Below are 26,757 nucleotides of genomic sequence, written 5' to 3'. Positions count from 1 at the left end.
TTTCGTTCTCGAAACATATTTAACACGCTATCGTTATGAAATGTTGTTTTAAAAAATTATTTTTGCAAATAAATTCATCTTTTGAATTTGTATATTCAAACATAAGATATTATTTATTTAATTTGCTCATAGATAATACAACATGCTCATATATAAATTAATGATCGAATGTAAGTGTTAAAATTCTTTTGCACAATATGAACATGACATTTGAGCACGTAGATGCAATAAACCTAATTTGAGAAGAAGAAGAAGAAAAGGACAAAAAAGTGGTACGGCAAAAGAGAAGGGAAAATAATAATACTTTCAAGGACCGTACTTACAATTATACCGTGGCGGTGACCCACTTGCATTTAAGAAGGTGGCCGGCAAAAGGGTAAACATGTATTTGTTGTAACTTAATTTTTTGGTGGGAAATTAATTGCTTTCAAGTATCTGGGGGGGTGGGGGGGGTTGAATGTGGATTTTTCTTCTTTTTCAAATGTTGCGGGTTAGATTACTTGATCAAGGCAATATATTCACCCAATTATATCTGAGTTTAAACTTCCCTTTTCGTACGTCAAAAATAGTTTAAAATATCATTCTAGTAAAAAGAAAGAATATCTTCTTTTGCTAATTTAATCAATATAATTAGTTAATGTAACTAAAATCATGTATGAATGTGTGGTCTTTTATATATATGACATTTTCGACCATTTGAAAACATAACATTTTTCCATAAAAAGGGGAAACCCTATACTTTTCATAAGTTTTTTCGCATGATGCAAATAACACTCATTTAAGAGAATATTGGGTAGGAGAAATGTATTGTTTTCTAACCAAAGAAGTTTCCATGCATCTGTGGCCATACAATACTAAATAGGGTTTTTAGAAACCATCCCATTCCCACCCAAATTTTGTGACAAGAGAACAAGAAAAGATTCCTTGACCCAAAAAAAAAGAAGAGAAAAAGAAAAGATTGGAAAAAGGTTTGGATGGCTAATGTCAAGTTAAAAATTAAAAAGGGGATAAACTAACATGGATTAGTTAGATGAAGAAACAACCAAAAAAAAAAAGCAATTAGAAAAGTAATTAAATTATCAATTAAACCTTCAAACGACAGTGTGTTCGTCATCATGAGAACTTTACACATCAAATCACTTGCTTGCTTGAAAATGCATATATTCCTCCTAAAATCACAAGCAATTTATTACATTAACTATAAATTAAACTTGCATTATAGGTTTTTGGTAATGATCATTCATATCATAATAGAATTTAGTCCTAATAACAAAAAAATTCAAACTTAACCAAAAAAAAGGGGTATTTAAACTAGTATCTTATAAAACTTGTCATGCACCTTTTCGTTTTTACTTAAAGAAAATGAAGCTTATTTTCCTTCAAACCAAATATGATTAAACCAATTATAGAAAAATTTAAAATCACGTAATTTTAGACATAAATACAATATTCACATGAATTAAAAAGATCAAAATAGAGATTCATTAAGAAAAATATATATTATAAGTTGGTGAACTTTCTCTTGTGGTCAATAACACGTGTGGGGAGACTATGATCCAACTGTTACTCTTTTTCTTCCCCCCTCTTCTCTCTATATAGAAATTCTCTCTCTAGAATTCTCTCTCTAACTTCTATATATAAATGTTGCAAGAATAGCATGAAGCCAACGTAGGTGCTCTGTAAGCCAGAGACAGAGAAAAAAAAGTAGAGCTCTCTGTGGAAGGAGAGAAGCAAGCCCATGAAAGCCACTCTGTAACCTTTGAAACCTCTACAAAATAAAACCCCTTCAACTTCCCACATTCTCCGCTCTCTCTCCCATCATTCGTCCATTTCTTTACTTCCTCTCCATCTTTCTCTCTCTACCCTTCTTTGGTTCTCTCTTTCCTCAGCCTTGTCTTAAACCAGTCTCCATCTCTGCTTCCATTCTGTCTCTGATTAAGGTAAGACTCATTGTGCACCCCTCATTCATAAACGTATCAAAAGGCTTTCTTGTGAGTCATTCACTTAATTTGTTGGTTGAATGTTGCAATTGGTGATGTGTGTGTGTGTTAGTATTTGCATTTAATGCATTTGAGACTTTTAATATTTTCAAATTTACAAGTTGCAAAATTTTGTATCACCCAATTTAGAGTGTTGGATATAAACCCTCCTCTGCAATTTGCATGGGATTGTAAAATGGCTTTTGAGGAACCATGCTTTAGATTCTAGTAGAAAAACAGGAAAGAGGAGGAAATGGATGTGTGCCTATATATCCAATGGTAGACCTCCATTCATGAATGTTGAAACAATGTTTGTTGGTACCAAGTTTGATTATATTGCCCTTCATGGATGTCAAGTTTGATGAACTTTTTATGTTTAATTCTGTACATTCTGTTCAGTTTTTTACAGGTAAAGAGACCCAATAGATCTCGATCATCTCGTCGATTCAGATCTTGGTTAGTAGTAGTATAATCTTACAGATATCCCTTGTTGGTCAATGGGGTTTCCAGTTTCCTGCCCACTTTCTGATTTTGATGATTTGGATAGTCATTGTGGAGCTGTTCTTGTAAGTCCAGTTAGTCTTAGGAAAGAAGAAGAGAGGAAGCCCTTGCGGTCATTAAGCTCCAACGGCCCTGATTCTGAACCAACCACCACAAATGGTTCAGGAAAGATGAATATTGAAGGATCACTTAGCTTTAAAGGGATGGAGTTAAACACCAAGCCCTTAACGAAGACATGTTCGGCAGATATGGAAAACATTGCGTCTACCAGAGCAGAAAGCGATGCTGGAGACCCTTTGCTGACAACAGAAAACCAGACCCAGGAGCCAGGAAAACACAGATACCAGGCTGCATTGAAGTTGCAGAAAGTTTATAAAAGTTTCCGCACGAGAAGACAGTTAGCAGATTGTGCAATTCTTGTTGAGCAAAGATGGTATGCTTTCATGTCTTCTTTCAATTTGAAGAGCTTTCGGTGTCACGCATGAAAGGAAATGGAAAAGTTTTATGCCTACTAGTCCTGTCCACATATCCCTATTTGTATCCTTCTGAAGTTAGACTTATATTTTGGTGAACTCAATTTGTAGGTGGAGGGCACTAGATTTTGCTGAGCTCAAACGGAGCTCAATATCATTTTTTGACATTCAGAAACCCGAGACAGCTGTTTCTCGCTGGTCTAGGGCAAGAACCAGAGCTGCCAAGGTTAGTTAGTATTACACTACGTGATGTGCACTTCTGTACTGCTATATTATGGCTCTAACTGCTGCTGCATCATCTCTTTTGAAGGTGGGAAAAGGTTTGTCTAAGGACAAAAGGGCCCGTAAACTTGCTTTGCAGCATTGGCTTGAGGCAGTAAGTTCTATACCTTATAGTGCAACATACCTTAGAATCAATGTACAAAATTTCCTTCATGGATTCTTACTCTTGTTCCTTCCTATTAACAGATTGATCCTCGACATCGTTATGGCCATAATCTTCACTTTTATTATGCGAAATGGCTCCATTGTGAGAGTACACAGCCCTTCTTCTATTGGTAAGTTTAATCTGGGACATCATGCAAAGCAATTAGAAATGCTCCTTGATCACAGCCAAGAATGTTTTAGCACCTATTTAATAATCTTTTTTTTTTCTCTTAAAAATGCAGGCTTGACATAGGAGATGGAAGAGAAGTCAACCATGAAGTATGTCCTCGGCCAAAGCTTCAAACACAATGCATCAAGTATCTTGGCCCTGTGAGTCTCATCTTCCGTTATGATTTCTCATTTCTTTATGTTTTCGTGAAGGAGTTTGAATCTCTTCTCACCATGGCATTTCAATCTTCTGACCATAAACCTTAAGAATGAAACAAATTCCCAAGACATTTTAGATCAAACAAAACCGGTGCACCTACCGATAACTGTTGCTTCATTTCTGCAGATAGAAAGAGAGGCTTATGAAGTTGTAATGCAAGATGGGAAGTTCATTTACAAGCAGAGTGGAAATCTTCTTGATACAACAGAAGTCAGAGATGCTAAGTGGATATTTGTGCTTAGCACATCCAAGACCTTGTATATTGGACAGAAGAGCAAAGGTACATTTCAACATTCAAGCTTCTTGGCAGGTGGAGCCACACTCTCTGCTGGAAGATTAGTGGTGGAACAGGGAATTCTTAAGGTAGGAAAGAGTAATCTCTCAACGATTTTCGTATACCTAGTAGATTGAATCCTGTGTCTATCTTTGAGATTAGGCTTTAATATAATAGTTACTAACACTCTTTTTTTCTCTTTTGGTTTAACAGTCAGTTTGGCCTCATAGTGGCCATTATCTCCCAACAGAGGAAAATTTTCAGGAATTCATGTTGTTCCTTATTGATCACAACGTAGATCTCACAAATGTTAAGGTACGTCGGGAAAAATTCGATTATTTTAACTCAAGAAGTTACCATCTTCTACTGTCTCAGCAGATGATGTTTTGTGTAGCAGCATATGACATGATAGGATATTATTAACTGGACAGAGCTGATCGAAATCTATATTTCCCACGTATCGGGGTTTTTCCATAAATTAATGCTCTGAGATGAGATCCTCAGACACAAATGCACCCTTGTAGCTAGCAAAAACTCTTCCCTATACTATATGAAACATAATGTTCCCATGATTCATAGTAGATACTGTTTCCATTAAAGAAATAGTAATGTACAATTGACCTAGTAATAATGTACCTTTCTTTCAATTTTCAGAGAAGTGCAGCTGATGATGAAGAAGGAGGCCTCAGCAAAAAGAGCAGCAACATTGGAATTCGAAACAGTCCCAAAAAACCAAATCCATCTAAAGATACTGGAACAACTAATGCTGAAGGCTCAGGGCAAGATAGCACTGATCCAAGCAATGAGGACTCTAACCCTGTAGAAAATGCTAATCCTATTCTGTTAAGATTGCCTGAAAGATTCTGCTCAAAGATAGCCAAACTTGAAATACCACAAAGAAATGATGCGTTTGACATTCTCAAGGAGGGAATACCAATAACTTGTCGCGAATATTTTCCAGATTCTGCTTCCGACGATGGTTATGAGACAGCTGAAGAATCACTCTTAACAGAGGAAGATTTCATGATCCCTAAACTAAACTTGTTTGAAGACGATGAATTTGAAGAAGACGAAAAGCCAGTGCCAAAAGAGAAAATCATGCAAAGGATTGATTCACATAAAGGAATGAAGTCATATCAGTTGGCTCAGCAATTAACCAGTAGGTGGACAACAGGAGCTGGTCCGCGGATTGGTTGCATGAGGGACTATCCTTCGGAGCTTCAGTTCCGAGTTTTAGAGCAAGCCAACTTGTCACCAAGAAGACCTGGAAGAAGTCCCCGGCCCTTGCTTCCATCTCCTTTAAGTACAGAGAGAACTGCAGGGAAAAGTCCCCTTGGCCCTCGGAAGAGCAAGAGACACAACACCATAGGCTGACTGCTACATATTAGATCAAAGGATCATCTGTAGCAATTATTTCATGTTTTGATAGAGAAGATGATATAGGAATTGTTTTTGCATTCTTTTAGAACTTTTTTTGTAGAGTTTGGACTCAACAGCTCTTCAGAAAGAGATCTTTTACAGCGCTTAAGTGCTTTTTCTTACGCTGGCCTGACCCATTGATTTAGATTCACGGGTTCCATACCGAAAGAAACGTAGTCATGTCACAGGCAAAGAATATGCAGAAGCTTGTTAACATGGCTTCGCAGATGCAGACTTACAGAACCCTACATATTTTTTTTCTTTATTTACTAACTTGCTTCTTACAAATAAAACTAGAAATAGTTTTTGAGACAGCAAGTTATATATTTCTCATATCCTTGTTTCTGCAAATCAGCCTCCTGGATCTTGCTTCCCTCCAAGCAAAGAATTAAACTGAAGATTTCTTCTTAAAATCGATACATGCATTCAGCATTCTCTCTTTTTGCCTTTTGTTTCTTCGGTATTCAGAATGTGTTGTACGTATAGGCACAGGTATTCTAAAATGTGATATATTTCTTGGAACCCTCCTCTTTCTCTCTCCTCCATTTTCATACAATCTTATCCATCCGTGATCAATTATGTCATAAGAGTGACCGAAAAAAGAGAGTGCTATTTATGAAAATATATTATATTTCTTGAAAATAAATGGGCGCTGATTTTCCCACTTCTTTTTTCTCTACTTACACTCATTTTTGCTTTTTAATACTTTTTAATCAGTTTTGTTATTTCTCTTTCCTATTCTATCCTTATCCTACATTAATTTCTTTTTTACTGAACTTTTATATTATTTCTTTTTCTTTATACTTAATTTTTCAACTTACACTCCATTTTTAGTATTATAGGGAGAAAAAAAAGTTAATTTCTTACTCGATTAAAGGAAAAAAAAATATTAAAAATGGAGTGCAAGTTGGAAAATTAAGTATAAAGAAAAAGAACTAATATAAAAGTGAAGTAAAATGAAATTAATGTAGGGTAAGGGTAGAATAGGAAAGAGAAAGAATAAAATTGATTAAAAAGTATTAAAAAGCAAAAGGGAGTGTAAGTGGAGAAAATGGGAGTGAGGAAATCATACCCCTTTATCAAATAGAAACTTCATTAGATAAACTTTAACGGTACAATCAAAGACATCAACAAGACATCTAACGTACCAATCCCAAGAGGGCAACAAACTAATATGCTAAAAACACAACTAACGCGGACAAAAGCCGCACTGAAATTACTAGCCCAAATCACCACAATTAATCGTAAGCCCAAACAAAGGCCACAAACTCAACATAACCAAATCCTAAAATAACTCATGAGCCTAGACGGACCCTACCATCACCACCTGATGAAGCGCCTTCGAGGCCACACCCACTATTGCATCCGTAACAGTTTAATGGTGTTAAGTTCCTATTAGTTCAATTAGGATTTTTTTTCCTTTTTTAATTATGAGAAAATTGGGTTGTATTTTAAAGATAACGTGTCAACTTAAAGTCCTTTAGATTAAATTTTAATGAGGTAACGTATCAAAAGAAAAGTCAAGCAGATCATTATAGATAAAAAACAAACAAAATATCTAAATCCCTTGTCGATTTATTAGTAATTTCTATAAACTCTATAAAAATATTTAAGAATTTATCAACTTTATAAAAATCACTAGTTTAGAACAAATATTTTATTACACTTCTTTAAAAATCTTGATTGAATATCTCTGAATTTTTAAACTTTTTAAAAAATTGTGAAAATTCCAATTGAATACAGCCTGAAAAAGCTGGAACCACCTAATTCAACACCAATGGAAAGTGGAGAATCTCAAACGTGGGGTCCACACTTTCTCATTTTCCAAATCACACTCGAATTCAGGATATTTTTTTTTTTTGGTTACATATATATTCCACTTTTTGCTTGGAAAAAGGAAAGCCCTTATTCCCTTTGATTTCCAAGTCAAAATCATCAAACATCTCTCTCTCTCTCCCTCCTCCTCCGTGAGACCAAAAACCAAAGAGAACATGCAGATTTTCGTGAAAACCCTAACTGGGAAGACCATCACTCTTGAGGTTGAGAGCAGCGACACCATCGACAATGTCAAAGCCAAGATCCAGGTACTGTATTTCTCTCTAATTTGAGTTTTCGTCTCATGTATTTATTTGATTCATTTAAAGGAACAACTTTATTTTATGGAAGCGTTTCTTCGCGATATAATTAGGGTTTCGGTTTCTAGTTAAGATTTGGTTGTTATTGTATTATGATTTTGTTATTCGGTTTGGTTAATATTTGTATCAGAGTTTGTGATTGTGTGTGTATATATATGTTGGAACAATTCTATAGCGAGGGTTAGGGTTTCTAATTTGAGCTGTTGGTGCACTGGATTTTATTGAGTACAAAATTTATTGATTTTCTGAGTTTGTTTAGTTTTATTGTTCTTGGCAAGTAAAAATACAACTGAAGATTTTGCAAAAAACTAGGCCTTTGCTGTCATCCAATGGGTTGAGTAGTTCTTGTTTATTTGTGTTCCGTCTTTCCCATAGAACTTTTCGTTCCTAATTGTATGATTAAGCCTTTATGACTTTAGTTTTGTGAAATGAGATTGTTTCTGTAAGGTTATTGCATAATTCTGTTACTATCATTACCATTCTGCAGTACAAGAAATCCATATAAGCAGACTTGCAGAGTGTCCTCTGTCTTGAACTGATACTAATGAACTGTAGATTTATCTATTAAAGAACAACTTTTCATCACGAAGAGCTAATCAATTATGTATTTTTACGGCATCATGGAAAAATACCTTAATCACCCAGACAGCTTAGTAGAAATTTGTAAGCGAATTGGATTTAAAATCCGGAAATCATATGATGTTTCGGTCTTTGATATGTACTTTTCTTTTTGCAATTTTTCTTTCCTTCCCTTTACATTTATATGCATCAAAGAGATTTATTATTCTTTTTTGTCATGGAATTGCATGGTAACTCATAGATATTTGGTTTCAGGATAAGGAAGGCATCCCTCCTGATCAGCAGAGATTGATTTTTGCTGGTAAGCAATTGGAGGATGGCCGAACTCTTGCAGATTATAACATCCAGAAGGAGTCAACGCTTCACCTGGTTTTGAGGCTGAGGGGAGGAACTATGATTAAGGTGAAGACTCTTACTGGGAAAGAAATTGAGATTGATATTGAACCAAATGATACCATTGACCGGATCAAGGAAAGGGTTGAGGAGAAAGAGGGAATTCCTCCAGTGCAACAAAGGTATATTTTCTTTTATTATTATATTTTATTTCACTAAAATAATGTGTTGCTTGAACTCAAGTTATTTCTGAGTTTTCATCGTCTTTTCATCAGTATATATTAGATGTTAATCATTTCACTTCACGGTGTATTTATATATCATGCCATTTTTCAGGTAAATATAATATAATTTGGGTTTTGCTGCATGTGGTCATGGAATTTCTTATGACTAGAGTAAATTTGATGAATTAAAAAATTGATGTACTGAGATTATTGCTTTTCCCTTGATCTAGCTATGTGTGTTTGCATTACAATTGGGCGGTGAGTATGCATGAACTTAGTGCCCTTTTTTTTTGGTATCACTGGAGGAAAGAAAACCCTATTGGGGTTTGATACTGGGTGCCATGGGGGGAGGGGGAATCCACCACCACTGTGGTGGGAACCCATTGGCCCATTTTGTCTTTTTAGTGTTGGATGTTTCACCGACTCATTATTTCTTTACTTCTAAAAGGCTTTGATTCATGAATTACGCTCTCTATCTCTATAGCACTGAGAATTTCTTTTCCAGTGGGTGAGATTGTTCAAAATAATAGGTTGTCAACATATAACTTTTGTTTATACTCCTATTTGGGATATTTTAGTTGCTTCTAGTTTGAATTGGATATTGTCTTCTTGTGTGATTCAACATGTGTTTTGAATTTTTTGTGAGAGATGGTTCAAAATCTTGGGGATTTGAAATGGCACGGCCTTCTTGTTATTGAATCTTACATAGCTCTTATTGTTTGTCTTCATAGGTCATGTTATTAGAAATGGCACGGCCTTCTTGTTATTGAATCTTACATAGCTCTTATTGTTTGTCTTCTTAGCTCATGTTATTTGAAATGGCTCAGCATCTGCAACATTGTTATTTTTATTAATTTTATACTTGACAGCTCCTATTAAGGTATTGTTTGGCCACATGTTTAATGGCCAACTAAACAAGTCAGGAGATGTTTTTGATGTTTAATGATTTGTAATGTAATATTTGATTCAAATATCTAATTTATTTTACACTGTTTGCAGGCTTATCTACGCTGGCAAGCAGCTTGGAGATGACAAAACAGCTAAAGACTACAACATTGAGGGGGGCTCTGTCCTTCATCTGGTGCTTGCACTACGGGGTGGCAGTCTTTAAATCGTATTTTCGGTTTAGGCAAACTCTTTTGTTCGGGCTTTTATTGAGTCTTGATACTTGAAAGCATTTGAGTTGCATGTCTTTGTTGATAAATTCGAACACATGGCAAAAAAGCTTCTTGTTCTAAGTTGGTTATTGTGGACATAATTATTACTGTGTTACATACATAATTCTCTCTCTCTCTCTCTCTCTCTCTCTCTCTCTCTCTCTCCCCCCTCCCTGTTTTATTTGTGATGCTTTCCCTTGAGATATGTATTAACCAAAGTAAATGAATCTGTGTGACAGAGGAAAAGAGAGGCTATATGAGGGCTAAACAATTGGGGGCAATCTACTCTGTAGAATTTCACCCCTTAAGAATTGGGCTCTTTGTTTCTGTTTGATGGGCAACTTATTTGTCAAAGACTTCTCTGATATTAGGAAGCGAAATGAAATGGTAGATTCTTCAAAGTAAAAGCAACACAGGAAACCCCATTTATCGCCTTAATGGGGCTGAAATGGGAATTCCTAGGTTAACATTAGCATTAGTGCCATGGTTAGTTTTTAGAGAACAAAAAGAAAAACATTGGTGTCCTTTTGTTCTTGAAAATACTCTCTTTTGTTTTTGAAAATACTCTCTTTTGTTTTAAATTGGTTATACGCCTGTATTAAGAATGTTAATGATTGCATTTACACAATATAATGTCCTAAGCCTCTAGATTTTTCTATGGTAATTGCATCAGGGCCAACCCTGAGCCTGGGCCTCGAATATATTATGTGTAATTGGTCAGGCCCATATTACAATGAATTTCTTAAGAGTTTAAAAATTGAAGGCCCAAATAAAAATCACACATTAACATTAAAAATTATTAATTTGCTTTGGAACAACATTTATTTAATGGGAAATGCTAGCAATCTTCTCTCTAACAAAGTGTAGAAAAAGTGACACATGTCATAAGGAAAAAGGAGAGGATTACAGAGAAAGTTGCTAGCATTCTCCTTATCTAATTAATTCGACACTTTCTTCAAAAAAAAGCTTAATTCTTATAGTTTGATGGTTTTTATTTTTATTTTTTTAATGTTTCATAGTTAATGTATTTTTGTTGTTTTAGTTTAATGGAACTACCATATTTAAATCAAACGAAAGAACAGGTGTATAAATTTTTTTTTCTTATAAAACTGTGATTATATACAAAGCAGGAAAACATAACACACCAAACCCGAAAAGGAACCGATATGATTAGGGTTTTGGCAATTGAATAATTGATTGGTCTATAACTGGGACAACAACAAAAAGAGAGAGAATTCTATATACGAGACATTTGAATCTTCTCTATTTATATAGCGTTTTAGGCAGTGTGTTTCTTGTCCGCTTCACAACAGGACTCTTTTTTTCTCATAGTTTTTTTTTTTAACACAAATTTTAAAATCAATTGGTTGTTATAAAATAGGCCGAGTATGAAAGTATCACTGAATATTGGGTGTGATTGTATTTGCTCTTGTGGTGTTACACTGATAGAATTTTCTCTCTCGAATAAAGCTTTCCAACTCTTAGATTTCTCTCTCTCTTTCTCTTCGGATTTGTGTCTCTCAAAGTCTGAAGATTGCCTCTATTTATAGGCAGATGATATATGCTTCACAATCAGAGCATTCACTCTACAACATTAACTCATAATTGCTTCTTATTATTTGTAAATAGTGACTAAGCCTACAAGTCATCAACTTTCCGTAAAACATAGTATTTCACTCAATGTTACTCTACGTTTTCAACATGTGGGTCATCCATCATTTACAACAATGGTTGTATCAAATATGAATTTTGAAATTTTTTTTTGGTTCCAAGGAATTATAAAGTTTGGGCCATTAAAGTTTTGAACAATTTATAAAAGATAAATTGAAAATTGAAAATAGCACAAAAAATGTATTTCTATTACCATGCAAAACAATTCAAGTTCCATACTCATAAACCACATAAATGTTATTGAAAAACAGAGTTTCATAACTTTTATTAAAAAAAAATATCTAAAATGCTTTACAGCTTTGGAGTTTTATAACTCTTTTATGGGCAAGTGCAAAATATGGTCTTTTTTATTTAATTTAATTTATGGGTGTATTCAATTCAACACATTGTGAATGTACTAATTTATCTTTCTGTAATAAAATGTGTTCTCTTTTAACATTTTTATTAACTAAGTGGGATTTATGAGATTATGAAAGTTTCACCCATTAAAGGAGTTTAATTCAGTAAAAAATTGTCTTGACATGTAGATTAATCTTAGGTTCAAATTTTCATGTCACTTTAATAGTGTGTGATAACAAAGTTTGTAAGTTGAAAAAAAAATACGTGACACCAGATTTATTTTTTTAATAAGATGAGAAAAGTGTAAAATGACATATACTTTTAAATTGTAACCTTGGTGAAAATTTCGTATAAAAAAAAAACCTTGGTGAAAATAAAATAAATCTAAAAAATGCAAGGGTAAATTTGGAAAATCAAGAATTTTTGTTTAAAGGAGCTGACCAGCTGGGGTCCGCTCGAGGGTTTTCCTTGCAGGACAAGGATTTTCGTGAAACAAAAATTTACAACTGTACTCCGGTCGATGCCTATTTAAATCCAAGTCTGTAGTTGAAACCCACTTTCATTCAGTTTCCTTCAATTTGCTTTAGCTTCGTTTTCACGCATTCAATTTGCCTCAGCTTCGTTTTCACGCACAGCGATACAAGGAAAATGAGTTCATCGAGGAACACCAGGAACCCTCTTGGAGAACAAAACTTCCTTATGAGAAAGCCTAATTGGGAAAATGTAAGTGAATCTTTTCTGGGTTTTTTTTGAATTTTAGTTGTATTTTGATTATCTGTCCGTTTGGAATTCTAGGGTTTTTATTTGTTAAAGAATTGCGTTGAATCGTTATGTTTGATTACTTAGGAAAAACAAGCGCAAGCAAAACACAATTCTGGGTTTTTTGTTTTTCAAACTCACAAAGTTAAGCTAGTTGTCCAATCACATGTTCTGTTTAAGGATACACTAAGTCTGAGAGATTCTCACTTTTCTGGCATTTTCTTTGAAACCAAACAGAGCTTTATTAACGCTTCTGGTTTTTGGTTTTCTTCTGGCTAATAAAATCTGTTTGGCATTTACAGTTGGATAGGTTTATACCCAATCGGGCGGCACTGGACCTTGATTACGCGCATTACATGGTCAGAGGAGGGAGAAAGGGAATCGAGAACCCGGAGGCTGCAAGCACTCCATACCAGAAGCTACTGACTGAGACCTTCAACATGAACAGAGGACGAATCTTCACATTCAAGAACAAGCCCCCCACCCCAGTTGAAGCCATTCCGAGGAGATTGCTTTCACCCCCTCTTCATAAGGCCAAATCTACCAAGCCCTCTCGACGGGTTCCTCAGGTATAATAATTGCATTAATATCATCATACTTGAATCTAATTGTGCTTAGGATTGTGTCTGTAATGATGATCATATTGATTTTGCTTTGTGGATTATGTTCTAATTCTTCCAAATTGATTTTGCAGGGTCCAGAGAAAACAATGGACGCTCCCGGTGTTGTAGATAATTTCTACTCGAATTTACTAGACTGGAGCAGCAGCAACATTCTTGCAATTGCTCTTGAAAACTCAGTGTACCTATGGAATCCTTCTAACCATTCCATTATAAAACTCGTCACAATTGATGATGAAGATGGTCCCGTTACAAGCATCAGCTGGGCTCTTGATGGGCAACATATTGCCGTCGGCTTGGACAATTCCTGGGTCCAGTTATGGGATTCTGTCTCTGTTAGACTGGTAAGAACATTGTTGTTGCTTATTATTGTTGGTTGTTTTCCTTAGAAAATGAAACCTTGGTTCTAATACTAATCTACTGCTGATTTTGTTACTGCAGATAAGAACATTGAGAGGTGGTCACCATGGAAGAGTAGGTTCACTGGCCTGGAACAAACGCATTCTTACTACAGGAGGAATGGATGGTAGAATTATAAACAACGATGTAAGAGTGAGATCCCACATTGTTGGAACCTACAAAGGTCATGAGGCCGAGATCTGTGGATTAAAATGGTCACCCTCAGGCCAGCATTTAGCTAGTGGAGGGAACGATAATGTTCTCTTCATATGGGACAGGTCAACAGCCTCTTCCAATTCACCAAGACAGTGGCTTCAAAGGCTTGAAGACCACACTGCAGCAGTCAAGGCCCTTGCTTGGTGTCCATTTCAAGAGAATTTGTTGGCCTCTGGTGGTGGTGAACTTGACCGGTGCATTAAGATATGGAACACACAAACAGGCTCGTGCTTGAGCTCGGTTGACACTGGCTCGCAGGTGTGTGGTCTTTTGTGGAACAATTATGAGCGTGAATTGCTTAGTTGTCATGGTTTTAGCAAGAATGAGCTTATCCTTTGGAAGTACCCGTCAATGGTGAGGATGGCAGAGCTCACTGGCCATACCTCCAGAGTTCTCTTCATGACTCAGGTACTAATTTGGACTTTAATTTGCACTTTGTGAATTCAATTCTGTTTGTGTATTTGATTTCATGGATTGATTTTCATTTGGAATAATTTTTCATGGCAACTTCTTATGGTAGTTACATATTCTAATTGTTTGTAACTTCTGTTGTTTATATTTTCAGAGCCCAGATGGATGCACTGTGGCCACTGCAGCCGCGGATGAGACAGTTCGAACTTGGAATGTGTTTGGGATTCCTGGAGTTTCAAAACCTGCACGAAAAGAAAATCCGTTGCCATTTGCTCATTTATACACCATTCGTTGAAGATCATGTAAATGCTGTAGAGAATTTTATCTGTTTTGTCTGGGATGCCAAACGAAACAGATGGGTGTATATGGTGTACATTGTTTACAAGAAAAAAAGCAGATAAGTGTATATAGAGAGAATTCATACAATTTGTATGAATATATAATGTATATGGTTACACGAAGAGGAAAAAAAAAAGCAGTTTTGATATAAATTCTTCTTTCTAGTTGTTCGTTCTGTTGTCTTTTGCTATCTAATTTCAGACCATGTTTTCAACATAAAGTTGGACCAGAAAACTTAACCTGGGTCTGGGAGAAGTCTGACCAATTGTGATAGGCTTAGTGGGATGATTAGTGATTAGTGAGTAAAGAATGTCACCCAATGACTAGTTAAGTCTTTGTAATAATTATTTTTTGATAATGGCTAATGTGAACATTTGTGGATGTACTGTAACTCAAAATTTTAACCAATTTGAAGACACTGATTTTACTAAAACTCCACTACCATAATTGCCATTTTCTTTGGCACAAACCAACCAAATGATCAAGAAAAAAGCAAACGACACCCAAAACCATGGGTTTTCCCCCTTATGTTTCTCATATTTTTTTTGTTTCTTCTTCCAAGTGATTGATCTTCCGCAGCAAACCGGGTATTATTTGCTTTGATCGCTCGCACATCCAGCCCATTCCCAAAATTCACATTCACCCCTTGCACACACTACTACAAAACTGGTCAACAAGCACGAACATAAGAACACAAATACAGTATTGTGCCCGTCTTCCTAATATTAAGCACAAATAAGTCTTATATGTGCTCTTTTCATATAAAACACAAACAATTGTGCCAATTTCGTGTACATAGAGCACAGTTTTTAAACTGGACACAAAGACTCGTGCTCATTTAAACTTTAATTACATGAAACACCACATATAATATAAATATATTCATTAGAGCTTGACAATTATAGTATTCCAATTGTATAGAGCAAGACTAACATATTAAGATATTGAATGAACAAATAGTATTAGTTCCTTTTGTAAACTTTTAATCCATTATGTTATTTTTAAAATTTCCATCATGTACACAACTCAACCTCCCATTCATATTTCCACCACTTTAGATACGTGTTATATGTACACCCTCTTGTAAGGCTTCATTTGGAAGAAGAGATTCTAAACCCATGTACGTCAAAATTAGCACAATAATGAAAAAAAATAAAAAATAAAGAATTCAAAAGTCTAACTTAAGCTTCCTTGCACACATTCTCTGTCTTTTATATATATATATATATATATATGTATATATTAATATATATTAAAATTAAAAACCTTTTTTTATTATTATCAGAAATTAAAAACAAAAGTACAGAGCTAAATAAATAAAATTAAAAGTAAAAAAAAGGAAATGTTCCATCTCCCACTTATCTATCCCTCTTTATTTTCTTTATTTAATTTCTCAATTTCCCACTTACCCTCATTTGTTTATTTTCCCCCTCTCTCTCTTCCAACACTCACGTTCTTACCCTAGTAACACATCTTTTTTTCTTTTTCTTTTTCCATTTGCAGCCGCCGCACCCTTTTTTTTTTTTTTTTTTTTTTTTTTTCTCTTCCCTCTCTCTCTTCCATGGCTCCTCTATCTCTTCTTCTTCCTTCACTCTCCTTATTCTTGTTTGGGTTCGATTGGTTGGTTAAGTGATTGGGTTTAATTGTGTTCTGTTTGACAGTGATACTTGTGCTCTGTCTTTGGAGATGTTGAATTCATATTGTGTGAAAATGCTGAGTTATTAGGTGGGGGAATGGTGGATGGTGGATGGAGGCTGTGGTAGGTTTGACTGTGGTGGAGGCTATGACGTCCGCATCGGAGTGGGTCTCACAGAAGGCAAAAAGAGAAAGAACGAAGCAGCGGGATGTTCCATTTTTGGGTCTAGGATTTGAGAAAGGAAGTATGATTATATTATGAAGAATTCAAAACTTCAGAATCAGAAAGTTCTGAATTTTTCCGGAATTTTTTGGAATCGGAATCGGAAGAGTTTATTGAATTCCGAAGGATTTTGGACGGATATTGGAATGACTATTTTCGATCCAATCCGGCCGAATTACAGGTATATGTAGGGGTGGCATTTTAGACTCAAAAATCACAAAAATTAACCGACATTGTACCGTATTGGAACCGCAATAACTGAAAACTGATCGAAAATTACGATTTTAGTAACCGAACTGCAATTGCTGTTGTCATTACGGTATTTGATTTTGGAAAATAGCGGTTATCGCAAACCGTGACAATTTTTTTAAAAAAATTTGCATTTTAGTTAAGCCTCTCCTCTAAGAGCACTTTCCAGCAGTTTGCCCCTTGTCATGGCCATGGCAGCTACTATTCACGTGAATAGTAGCTACCCTTGCTATATTAAGCAATGTGTGTTTTCAGCAATTACCCTTTGTCATGGCAAATACTATTCATTTTTTTATTTTTTTTCACAACTTTGTTTTTACATAAACAATTAATTTGGATAATATTTTTCGATAAGATTTTTTTTATTAGTTGTATTTTATTTTATTAGTTGTATTGGTTGGTATTTATAGAAAAAAAAAATGTATGAGGATTTGGTGTTAAAAGTGAAGAGTATTGGTTGGTATTTATAGACACTGGCGGACCCAAAATTTTTTTAGCGGAGGTGCAATATTGACTCAATATGAAAAATGGTTTTTCAGAATAATCATTTTCTCAAGATAATTTTTGGCGACTTTTATTCCTTACACATCAAATAAGAAAACTTGATTTTATGGGATTTTAGTATGAAGTATATATTGACTTAATGAGCCATCATTTGTAGCATAAATCATATTTTGCACTAAAACTGATTTTTTCATATTTTGATTTGATGGGAATTTGATTTTCTAATATTTTTATTTGAATCCAAATGGGGGGTACTTCCTTATTTACATTGTAAATTTAAGTAAATGGAATAATATAAAAATAAATGAAAGTAAAAGGACAAAGACATTTACTTAAATGTTGAAAATGAAAATGAGGTATAGAGAAAAAAAATCTAATCGGAGAGCCCAGCGCGCGCCACGTGAATGAGGACATTGTATAGGCACGCTGACGTCAGCTCAAACCTCGGGTTGAAGCTCAGGCCAGCCCTGCCCTCGGGCCAACCCGAGTTGCTAGGTCCCACCTCGCGCCCGGGCCTCCCTTTGCTGCTGGAAATGTGTTTTTAGCCCAAACACCCCCAAGCCCTCCTCAAAACCCGACCACTGGAAATGCTCTAAGAGCAAGTCCAACCAGGAGCTGAGCCCAAGGCTGAGGGGGAAAAAAAAAATTTCGTTCCAGCGGTGAGCCCAAGCCAGGGCTAGGAGTGGGTCCCACCAACTCGGGCCAGCCTGAAGGCCAGTTCAACCCGAGGTGAAGCCCGTGAGTTGTGACGTCAGCAAGCTCGTTCAACGGGAAGAAGCCACGTGTCGCGCCCCCAGCGTTCCGATTAGCTTCTTCGAATCCAATCCAACGGCTTGCATTTTTTGGGCAATAAAATTATGAAACGCGCCAACGGTAAAAAAAATTTGAACCAGCGCACGCTGACATCAGCTCCAACAGGAAGAAGCCACGTGTCGCGCCCTCAGCACTCTGATCAGCTTCTCCGAATCCAATCCAACGGCGGGCATTTTTTGGGCAATAAAATTATGAAAAAAATCGAAATTTTTTTTTAAAAATTCTGATTTTTTTTCTTCTATAAATACCTATCAATATCCTTCATTTTCAACACCAATCCTCATACATTTCATTATACTTCTACTATTATTCACTTTTTACTCAACATTTTCCTCTTTTTCACCTTGTATTTTTATTTCATATTTTTATGGCTTCTCTATTGAAACCGGAGGGGCTTGGAGCACCATGGAAGATGTTTCCTTTTGTGAAAAAATTCCGGGGTCTACTCGTACGGAGATGACATTATTTAGTAGGTGGAAAATTCTCAATAAAGAGTTAGGAAAATGGAGAGATGCCCTGGCAAAAGTGATGGACAACTATAGAAGCGGGGAAAATCGTACTAACGAGGTAAGTATTTTATAATTTTTGTTTTATTAAGTTTAATCTCCTAATATATATATATTTTGTTAATATTATGTATTATCCACTCAATATCCGAGGCAGCATCGAAAGAGACAAGCGTATTGCAATCGTGAAACCTTTGGATAAGATTAACGGGCAGCACGTAACGGGAGTCACATAGCGACGATAACAAACACCATTCATGGTGTATACATTGTTTTCATAACGCTGATTCAGTTGTAGATGAATGGTGTTTGTTATTGTTGCGTTTTGACTCCCGTTACGTGGTGCCGGTTAATCTCTTCTAAAGGTTTTTCGATTGCAGTACACTTGTCTCTTTCGAATCAATAGACTGCTGTTTTGGATATTGGGTAGATAATACATATGAGTTGATGGATCCATATAGCTAATATATCGTCCTGGAGCTGCGTACGATATACAGGTATAATAATTTTCAATTCTTTTTATTCGTATTCATTTATTTTACTGCAGTATGTTGTTTTTCATTTTTATTTATTCGTATTCATTTTTTAATGTTGCAGCGATATTATTGTTGAGAGTGTTTGTCTCACATTGAAATGTTAAGGGACCTAGCCTGGGTTTATAAGGAGTTGGGCTACTCCCCCCCATTGCCAATTGGTTTCGGGGTGGAACCTCAACTTCCTTCATGGTATCAGAGCAAGGCTTCACGTGTTGGGCCCAACGGCCACACGTGCTCCCACGTCACCCAATATGTGTTGTCCACGTGTTAGGCTTGAAAGTTCGCCACACGTGTGGGGGCGTGTTGAGAGTGTTTGTCTCACATTGAAATGTTAAGGGACCTAGCCTGGGTTTATAAGGAGTTGGGCTACTCCTCCCCATTGCCAATTGGTTTCGGGGTGGAACCTCAACTTCCTTCAATTATTAGTGTCATGCTCCATGTTTTGAGGTTTTATAAAAAGATAACCTAAATATTACTCTTCATGGGGTATGGATGAGGAACGTGAGGACACTATTGGGATGTCCCGGTCTGCCTCACTCTGCTCGTGTCATTTTGGGAGATGATAAGATGTTCACGGACCTCTGTTACAAAATCCATGGGAACAACTTTCCAAAAAAGTTGGACTTCTTCTAGTTACAATTGGAAGCGGGAACTGCAAGTACGAAAATTGGTGTCCAGTTGCATTTCTCATGTGGCAGAAATGCTGGGAACACAATTCTTTGGTAAGAACTTAATGTTGATTCAATTTTATTATTATTTCAAATTGCAATTAATTATTTTTTTCGTTTGGTGTAGAGGCTGTGTATGACCTCATACTTAGCGAAGTGTGGCTTGATCATTTGGATATGGTCAGCTACCTATTTTCTAGTTTCTTCCCTAACTGCATATTCAACAAAATCGACGCATAATTGCAGGTTCAATAGCATACAAGCCATGTAGTTTTGGTTTTTATAATTTCTTTATTTGCAGCTTTGCTAATTGCATTTGGTAATATGTGCATTTATCGAGTTTTAACTTTACATGAAACAAGTATAAATACATTAAATTTTGTTTTACTTTAAGAGTATTTTTGTACCTTACTCATTTGAAATTGAAAGAATATTGGGTTAATGGGAGCTTATATATATGGGTTCATATCTCTCATGAGTCATGGCTTTTGACTTTAATGGGTTCATATCTCTCATGACAAAAACAGGGAGTAGAAGAAGAAGATGGTGGCAAATGATGCCTAATTGTTTTTTCTTTTTTGTTGTTTTTAGAGTTTTTGAAAATCCTGGTTTAATATGTGTTAATCAATTGGGAATCAAAGTTTATTTGTATTTGTATGGAAATGTGGGATTGTATGTTTGTAATTTGGATGAGTTTGATCTGCTGGAAATTTTGTGATGTTTTTCTAACAATTTGCATATTCTCATTGCAGGTGTTTGACTTGTTTGACATCAAGCGTAAATTTGGAGAGTTTGTTCGGTCATTAAGTATTTTTCATCCAAATGCTCCCAAAGCAGAAAAAAATATCATGTATTATTTCATGAATGAAGATCATGATTTCCTTCTCTTTGTGCTATTGTGATTCTCCCATACTCATTATGTGTAGGCCAATATCGAGAGATGTTCTCATAGTCTTTTGTTAGCATCAACTACACAAGTCCAAACTATAATGTCAACAACAACATAATATAATTCATAATTGAAGTGCATCCATCCCAACTTATTCCTTAGCCATTTCACGAAGAAGCCAAGCAACCTTGAAGAAAGGACCTTGCACTTTAGAAAACATCACTCTCTTCTTAGGCTGATATTTAAATAGCCCTCTTGCAAACCACCCCTCTGTTCTAACAGTGTTGCAGCACCTCTCCGCTCACTTCCCACTTTCCACCCTCTTACAACTCCTTTGTCATTCTCATCTTTCCTAGCTTGCATGACAAGTTGTTCAGCTCTCCTTTCCCCCATCCCAGATGAACCTGTAGGTTTCGTGGTTTCGACTGGGACGACATTCCTTTCAGTAGCAAGTACATGTACACATCAATAATAGAGTTTAGTAACTATGATATATAATTCATCTATATATCTGAAAGATAGAAATGAAAGAGTAACATATAGAGTGATCACATTTGGAGAAAACTTAACTCGGAACTGTCAAAAAACACCAATAGGCACCAATATATGACTGCCTTCAGAAATATGCAAAAGCATGAAATGTAACGTAAGGAAAAAATGAATTACCTGTACAGCTTTGCCCACATAATCTGCAATCCAAATAAACCAATCTTAGATACCATTTCACCATTTAGATAGCAATGGTGCTAAGGTTTGAGGTCTTTTATGTTCAACACTTAACTTATTTTGAACAAAAGTTAAAATGAAAAGTTTCAAGCTTAGGTGCTAAGTTTGTTAGTTTATGTAAAATAGGCCCAATGTATGAAAGTAAAAGAAATAAAGCCGAAAAAGTATGAGTTACACACATAAAAGGCCTTTTTGTTACTATAACTCTTGGGCTAAAAGGTTTTGTAGGAGGCCTCATTTTTTTGAGGCGTTGTGCTGTCGCCTAACCCACATACCCTATGAGCCGGGCCTGGTCCTAGGTCCGATTTTCCCCCACTATCACTTGTGAAAATAAAAAATGGATACGATTAATTTATGTCTTGCTTGGGGACCAAGTTGTGTAGTTTACGGTAATGGAATTTGTTAGCTGGAGAGGTCTAGTCTTGCTTGGGGGCTACGGAAAAAAAAACTTGTCCGAGAAAGAATCACTGCTTTTTATTTATTTATTTATTTATTTATTTATAAAAAGAAAGAATCACCGCTTTGCATACAACTTTTTTCCTTTTCAGATAAAACATTCCTTTTTTATTTTTGGTGAGATTGGTTTTCCTATTTTCACGTGAAAAACAAAACGGTTTCATAAAAAAGCAGATTCCAAACGAATCCCTTTATATATTGAGTTTCTCAACCAGCAATCAAACCCTCGGCATTCTTTGCTGTCTCTGATCAATTAAAATAACACAAACAAGCTCTGCCTTACAATCTGCTACCAAAGCTTGGAAGCTCTCTTCGTCCATTGTAAGCCTCCAATTCATTTTCAATCTCTCCCTCTCCCTCTGTCTCTGTCTCTGTCTCTGTCTCTCTCTATATATATATATACATGGATGGATGAATGTGTTTGCTTATCATATAGTGATTTTTCAGGGCCTAAGTAAAAGAACAAAAGAAATTGCAATCTAGTTATTGTTTTAATGAGTTTTGGTTAATTTAATTTGTATAATAAATCATGTAACGTGTTAAAACAGTATGTAAATTTGAGAATTATGTCTGGTGTGTTGATTTTGTTTCCGAATCAGTTGTTTGCTTTTTGGTTTTTTTCAATTTTCATGAATTGGGTTTGGCTTGTAATGAACAGGAAGATAAACTTTGAGGCTGATTTTCGAAGCTGTTTCGCATAATCAACCAAACAGATTCTTGTGATTTTCTCTCGACCTGTTTCAGTTTGTTGTAGGACAGAATGGAATCGAAGTTCTGGAACCAGGTTTGTACTTCACCTCCGTAGTTGGATCAAATTTTCTTCTTAACTCCTGGATTCTACATTTTGATGAAATGTTAAGATGCATGTTATGTGCTAGTTCCTTGTTTTCTTTATTTTTTAATAACATTTTCATGTGTCATTTTAGACTGGTAGTGATTCGGAGGATGCTGATAGTGAGTATGATGAGGAGGCTGAAGCCACAAGCGTTGAGACTTCCAAACAGATTGACAACAAATACCGCACCAATGTGCTTCCCGACGATGAATCTGAGGATGAGAAGCGTGTTGTTAGATCCGTGAAGGACAAACGTTTCAATGAGATGAATGCCACTGTTGACAAAATAAAGAATGCAAAGAACATAAATGACTGGGTGAGCATGCAGGACTGCTTTGACAAGATGAACAAGCAGCTTGAGAAGGTGATGCGTGTGACTGAGTCTGAAAAAGTACCGTCTCTGTACATCAAAGCGCTTGTTTTGTTGGAGGACTTTTTGGCTCAGGCTCTTGCAAATAAGGATGCTAAGAAGAAGATGAGTAGCAGCAATGCCAAGGCCTTGAACGCTATGAAACAGAAGCTGAAGAAGAACAATAAGCACTATGAGGATTTGATTAGTAAGTACAGGGAGAATCCGGAGCAGAGCGAGGAGGAAGGGGGGGTAGAAGATGAGACAAGTGAGAATGAAGAGACAGGTTCTGAAATTGAGGATCCAAAAGATATTGCGCTTTCGGTTAGTGGAGATGGTGAAGAAGAGGAAGAAGGTGATGGGGACAACGAGGATGGTTGGGTGAAGAAAATGAGTAAGAAGGATAAGCTCATGGACAAGCAGTTCATGAGGGACCCTAGTGAGATCACATGGGATATGATTAACAAGAAATTCAAAGAGGTTGTGGCGGCTCGGGGCAGGAAGGGAACTGGAAGGTTTGAACAGGTTGAGCAGCTTACCTTCTTGACAAAGGTTGCTAAGACCCCAGCACAGAAGCTTGAGATTCTTTTCAGTCTTGTTTCTGCTCAGTTTGATGTGAACCCTGGTCTCAGTGGGCACATGCCTATAAATGTATGGAAAAAGTGTGTGCAGAATATGCTTGTTATACTTGATATTCTGATGCAATATCCTAACATTACGGTGGATGACATGATTGAGCCTGATGAGAATGAATCCCAGAAGGGACCAGATTATAACGAGACAATCAGAGTCTGGGGAAACTTGGTGGCCTTTGTGGAAAGGATAGATACTGAGTTCTTCAAGAGCTTGCAGTGCATTGACCCTCACACCCGTGAGTACATTGAAAGACTCAGAGATGAACCTATGTTTTTGACTCTTGCTCAAAATGTTCAAGAGTATCTCGAGAAAGCTGGAAGGTTTAAAGCTGCTGCAAAGGTGGCCCTAAGGCGGGTTGAGCTCGTGTATTATAAACCGCAAGAAGTTTATGCTGCCATGAAGATATTGGCAGAGCAGACAGAAGATGGTGAAACTGGTGGTGAAGGCCAGGAGCCTAAATCAGTTGAGGAAAGTCGAGGTCCACCTGCATTTGTTTTAACTCCTGAGCTCGTTCCTCGGAAACCTACTTTTACTGAGAGTATTAGGGCCTTGATGGATATTCTAGTTTCCCTCATATATAAGTATGGAGATGACCGGACGAAAGCTCGAGCAATGCTTTGTGACATTTACCACCATGCTCTCCTGGACGAGTTCTCTATTGCCCGTGACTTGATGCTAATGAGTCACCTGCAAGATAGTATCTCGCATATGGACATTTCCACCCAAATACTGTTTAATAGGGCAATGGCACAACTTGGTCTGTGTGCATTTCGGAGCGGACTGATCCCTGAAGGGCATAGCTGCCTTTCTGAGCTATATTCTGGTGGAAGAGTAAAGGAGTTGCTTGCACAAGGTGTCTCCCAAAGTAGATATCATGAGAAAACTCCTGAACAGGTACCAATTCTTTTGTTTTGTTTTTCTATAGAGTTATTCTCTATGTTTTCCTCATACTTTCTTTACGACCTGAATTCATTAGGCGCACTGATGGTATAGATTTATAATCAAAATTCCACAAGCAGGCTCTAAGGGGAAAACCCATAAACAGATAACTAATTAATCCAGAACTAGCTGAAGGTCATATGTCGTCAAACAGATTTACCAATATTAATGTTCTTATGTCCCATTTGAAAAAAAAATTTAAGCAGATGTGACCTAATATTTTTTGTAAGATGTGTTACTTTTGGTTTGGTCAGACTAGATCCCAAGGAAACTCCCGATGTGTTCTTACCTTAGGTGTGAATTGATTTCTTTTTTGAGCTATTGGATGGGAAAATGGCTGCGTGTTGTTCTTGCAAAGGAGTATATATATTGCATTTCTCTGCTTCTGTGCCTTTTGTGTTTGTCTATAGTCATTGAAACACAAAACTTTGAATGTTCTTTAACTGATTCCACAAGTTGTAAATTTGATTCCTGCCACAAGATTAGCTTAGTTTCCGGTGTTACAATTATGAAACGATAAGAGTGCTGCTCTTTGTCAAATTGCAATTTAGCATAATCTTCAAGATTCTTAAGAAACAAACCGAAGGATTTGATGAAGCAAATTGGTTAAACAAGCCATTCGAGGGAAACAACATATTCTGGAAAGCTGAAACCATAAACAGAGCATTTTGATTGGAGCCTAAGAAATCTTAAATTAGATTTTCTGTGCCGACTTATTTAGTTATAGTAGATAATAGTAATGCTCTTTGTCTAATTTGCTATCAACTCTATTTTATAGAACTGATCCCCCCTAATCTTTTTGTTTCTTTGTTTCTGTTTTTATTTTTCAGGAAAGGCTGGAGAGAAGACGGCAGATGCCGTACCATATGCACATAAACCCTGAGCTCCTGGAGGCAGCTCATTTGATATGTGCCATGCTGCTAGAAGTGCCTAATACGGCAGCTAACATCCCCGATACAAAACACAGAGTGATTAGCAAAACGTTCAGGCGGTTTCTTGAAATGAATGAGAAGCAAACATTCACAGGACCCCCTGAAAATGTCAGGGATCATGTAATGGCAGCTACCAGAGCCCTCAGCAAAGGTGACTTCGAAAAGGCCTTTAAGGTCATCAGTTCCCTTCATGTCTGGAAGCTCCTCAGGAAGCACGAGAGTGTTCTTGAGATGCTCGAGGCTAAGATCAAGGAGGAGGCTCTGAGAACCTACCTCTTGACCTACTCCCCCGCATACAAGACTCTAAGTTTAGCACAGCTCACCCAGATGTTCAAGCTCTCAGAGGCGCAGGCTCATTGCATTGTGAGCAAGATGATGATCAACGATGAGCTGCGTGCTAGTTGGGATCAGCCGACACACTGCATTGTTTTCCATGATGTCGAGCACACTAGGCTGCAGGATCTAGCTTTCCAATTGACTGAGAAATTGTCAATCATTGCAGAAAGTAACGAAAGGGCAACCGAATTGAAGATAGGTGGCGGTGCTATAGAGCCTTTGAGGCGTAGGGACAGCCAGGACTATGGTGCTGGAACAACTGCAGTGAGTGGCAGGTGGCAAGATAACTTGTCATACACGCAAGGAAGGCAAGGTGGTGCCTCCGGGCGCACAGGATATAGATCAATGGCATATGGTCAAGCTGCAGGTGGGTATTCAAGGGATCGAACAGGCACAGGCCAGTACCGGGGAACAGGTCACAACACGCGGTATCAAGATGCTGCCTATGGAGGGTCAGGGAGGACTGGATATCAAGCTAGTTCATCTGCAAGGGGGTCTCAGATGGATACTTCAACCCGTTTGGTCAGTCTAAACAGAGGAATTCGTGCTTAAGGAAACATAGCATAAAAGCAAGGCTGAAACTTTTTCCCCCTTGGAAACTATTATTTTTTATCGTTTGAGTTTATTTCTAGAGGCTTAAGTTGGAGTTTTTTGTGTTTTCTTTTGAATTGCGGCCATGTTTTCTTTTGCTTGTTAACAATAAGTTGCCTCTTTAGATTTGTGCCTGACCAGAATTTTATTTGATTTTTGTTTTGCCATCAGAAAGACAATATTTTTTCTTCTTCTTTCTTTTTTTGCACCAGAAAACTACCAGCCCTTCCACCAAATGTAACAACATCCTCATTGTTATCTCGTGCAGCAGCTTGAACCAAGTAGAAGAGGC

The 26,757-nt window shown here is 36.7% G+C and overlaps 4 protein-coding genes and 1 long non-coding RNA gene across 5 annotated transcripts; all 5 read left to right on the top strand.

Annotated features, from left to right (window-relative positions):
* LOC18769755 (IQ domain-containing protein IQM6) lies at positions 2,402-5,714 on the top strand. The gene is made up of 8 exons (XM_007204726.2): positions 2,402-2,913; positions 3,065-3,179; positions 3,264-3,329; positions 3,422-3,510; positions 3,622-3,709; positions 3,894-4,130; positions 4,255-4,356; positions 4,696-5,714. The coding sequence occupies exons 1-8, from the start codon at positions 2,477-2,479 to the stop codon at positions 5,413-5,415; spliced, it is 1,854 nt and encodes a 617-aa protein (XP_007204788.1). The 5' UTR covers positions 2,402-2,476; the 3' UTR covers positions 5,416-5,714.
* On the top strand, positions 7,349-10,023 carry LOC18770172 (ubiquitin-NEDD8-like protein RUB2). The gene is made up of 3 exons (XM_007202654.2): positions 7,349-7,544; positions 8,430-8,689; positions 9,731-10,023. The coding sequence occupies exons 1-3, from the start codon at positions 7,452-7,454 to the stop codon at positions 9,840-9,842; spliced, it is 465 nt and encodes a 154-aa protein (XP_007202716.1). The 5' UTR covers positions 7,349-7,451; the 3' UTR covers positions 9,843-10,023.
* Positions 12,451-14,741, top strand: LOC18770267 (cell division cycle 20.1, cofactor of APC complex). Its single transcript, XM_007203077.2, has 5 exons — positions 12,451-12,621; positions 12,960-13,226; positions 13,352-13,621; positions 13,719-14,300; positions 14,458-14,741. The coding sequence occupies exons 1-5, from the start codon at positions 12,547-12,549 to the stop codon at positions 14,596-14,598; spliced, it is 1,335 nt and encodes a 444-aa protein (XP_007203139.2). The 5' UTR covers positions 12,451-12,546; the 3' UTR covers positions 14,599-14,741.
* LOC109950156 lies at positions 19,559-20,672 on the top strand. The gene is made up of 2 exons (XR_002272456.1): positions 19,559-19,830; positions 20,529-20,672. It is a non-coding gene; the product is annotated as an uncharacterized LOC109950156 (long non-coding RNA).
* LOC18769014 (eukaryotic translation initiation factor 3 subunit C) lies at positions 21,984-26,631 on the top strand. Its single transcript, XM_007203172.2, has 4 exons — positions 21,984-22,168; positions 22,506-22,631; positions 22,774-24,561; positions 25,437-26,631. Exons 2-4 carry the CDS (start codon positions 22,608-22,610, stop codon positions 26,424-26,426), a joined length of 2,802 nt encoding a protein of 933 aa, XP_007203234.1. The 5' UTR covers positions 21,984-22,168; positions 22,506-22,607; the 3' UTR covers positions 26,427-26,631.

The sequence above is a fragment of the Prunus persica genome, chromosome G7 (genome assembly GCF_000346465.2).
Source record: "Prunus persica cultivar Lovell chromosome G7, Prunus_persica_NCBIv2, whole genome shotgun sequence".
NCBI classification, from domain to species: Eukaryota; Viridiplantae; Streptophyta; class Magnoliopsida; order Rosales; family Rosaceae; genus Prunus; species Prunus persica.
This window is presented reverse-complemented; position numbering and strand designations above follow the sequence as displayed.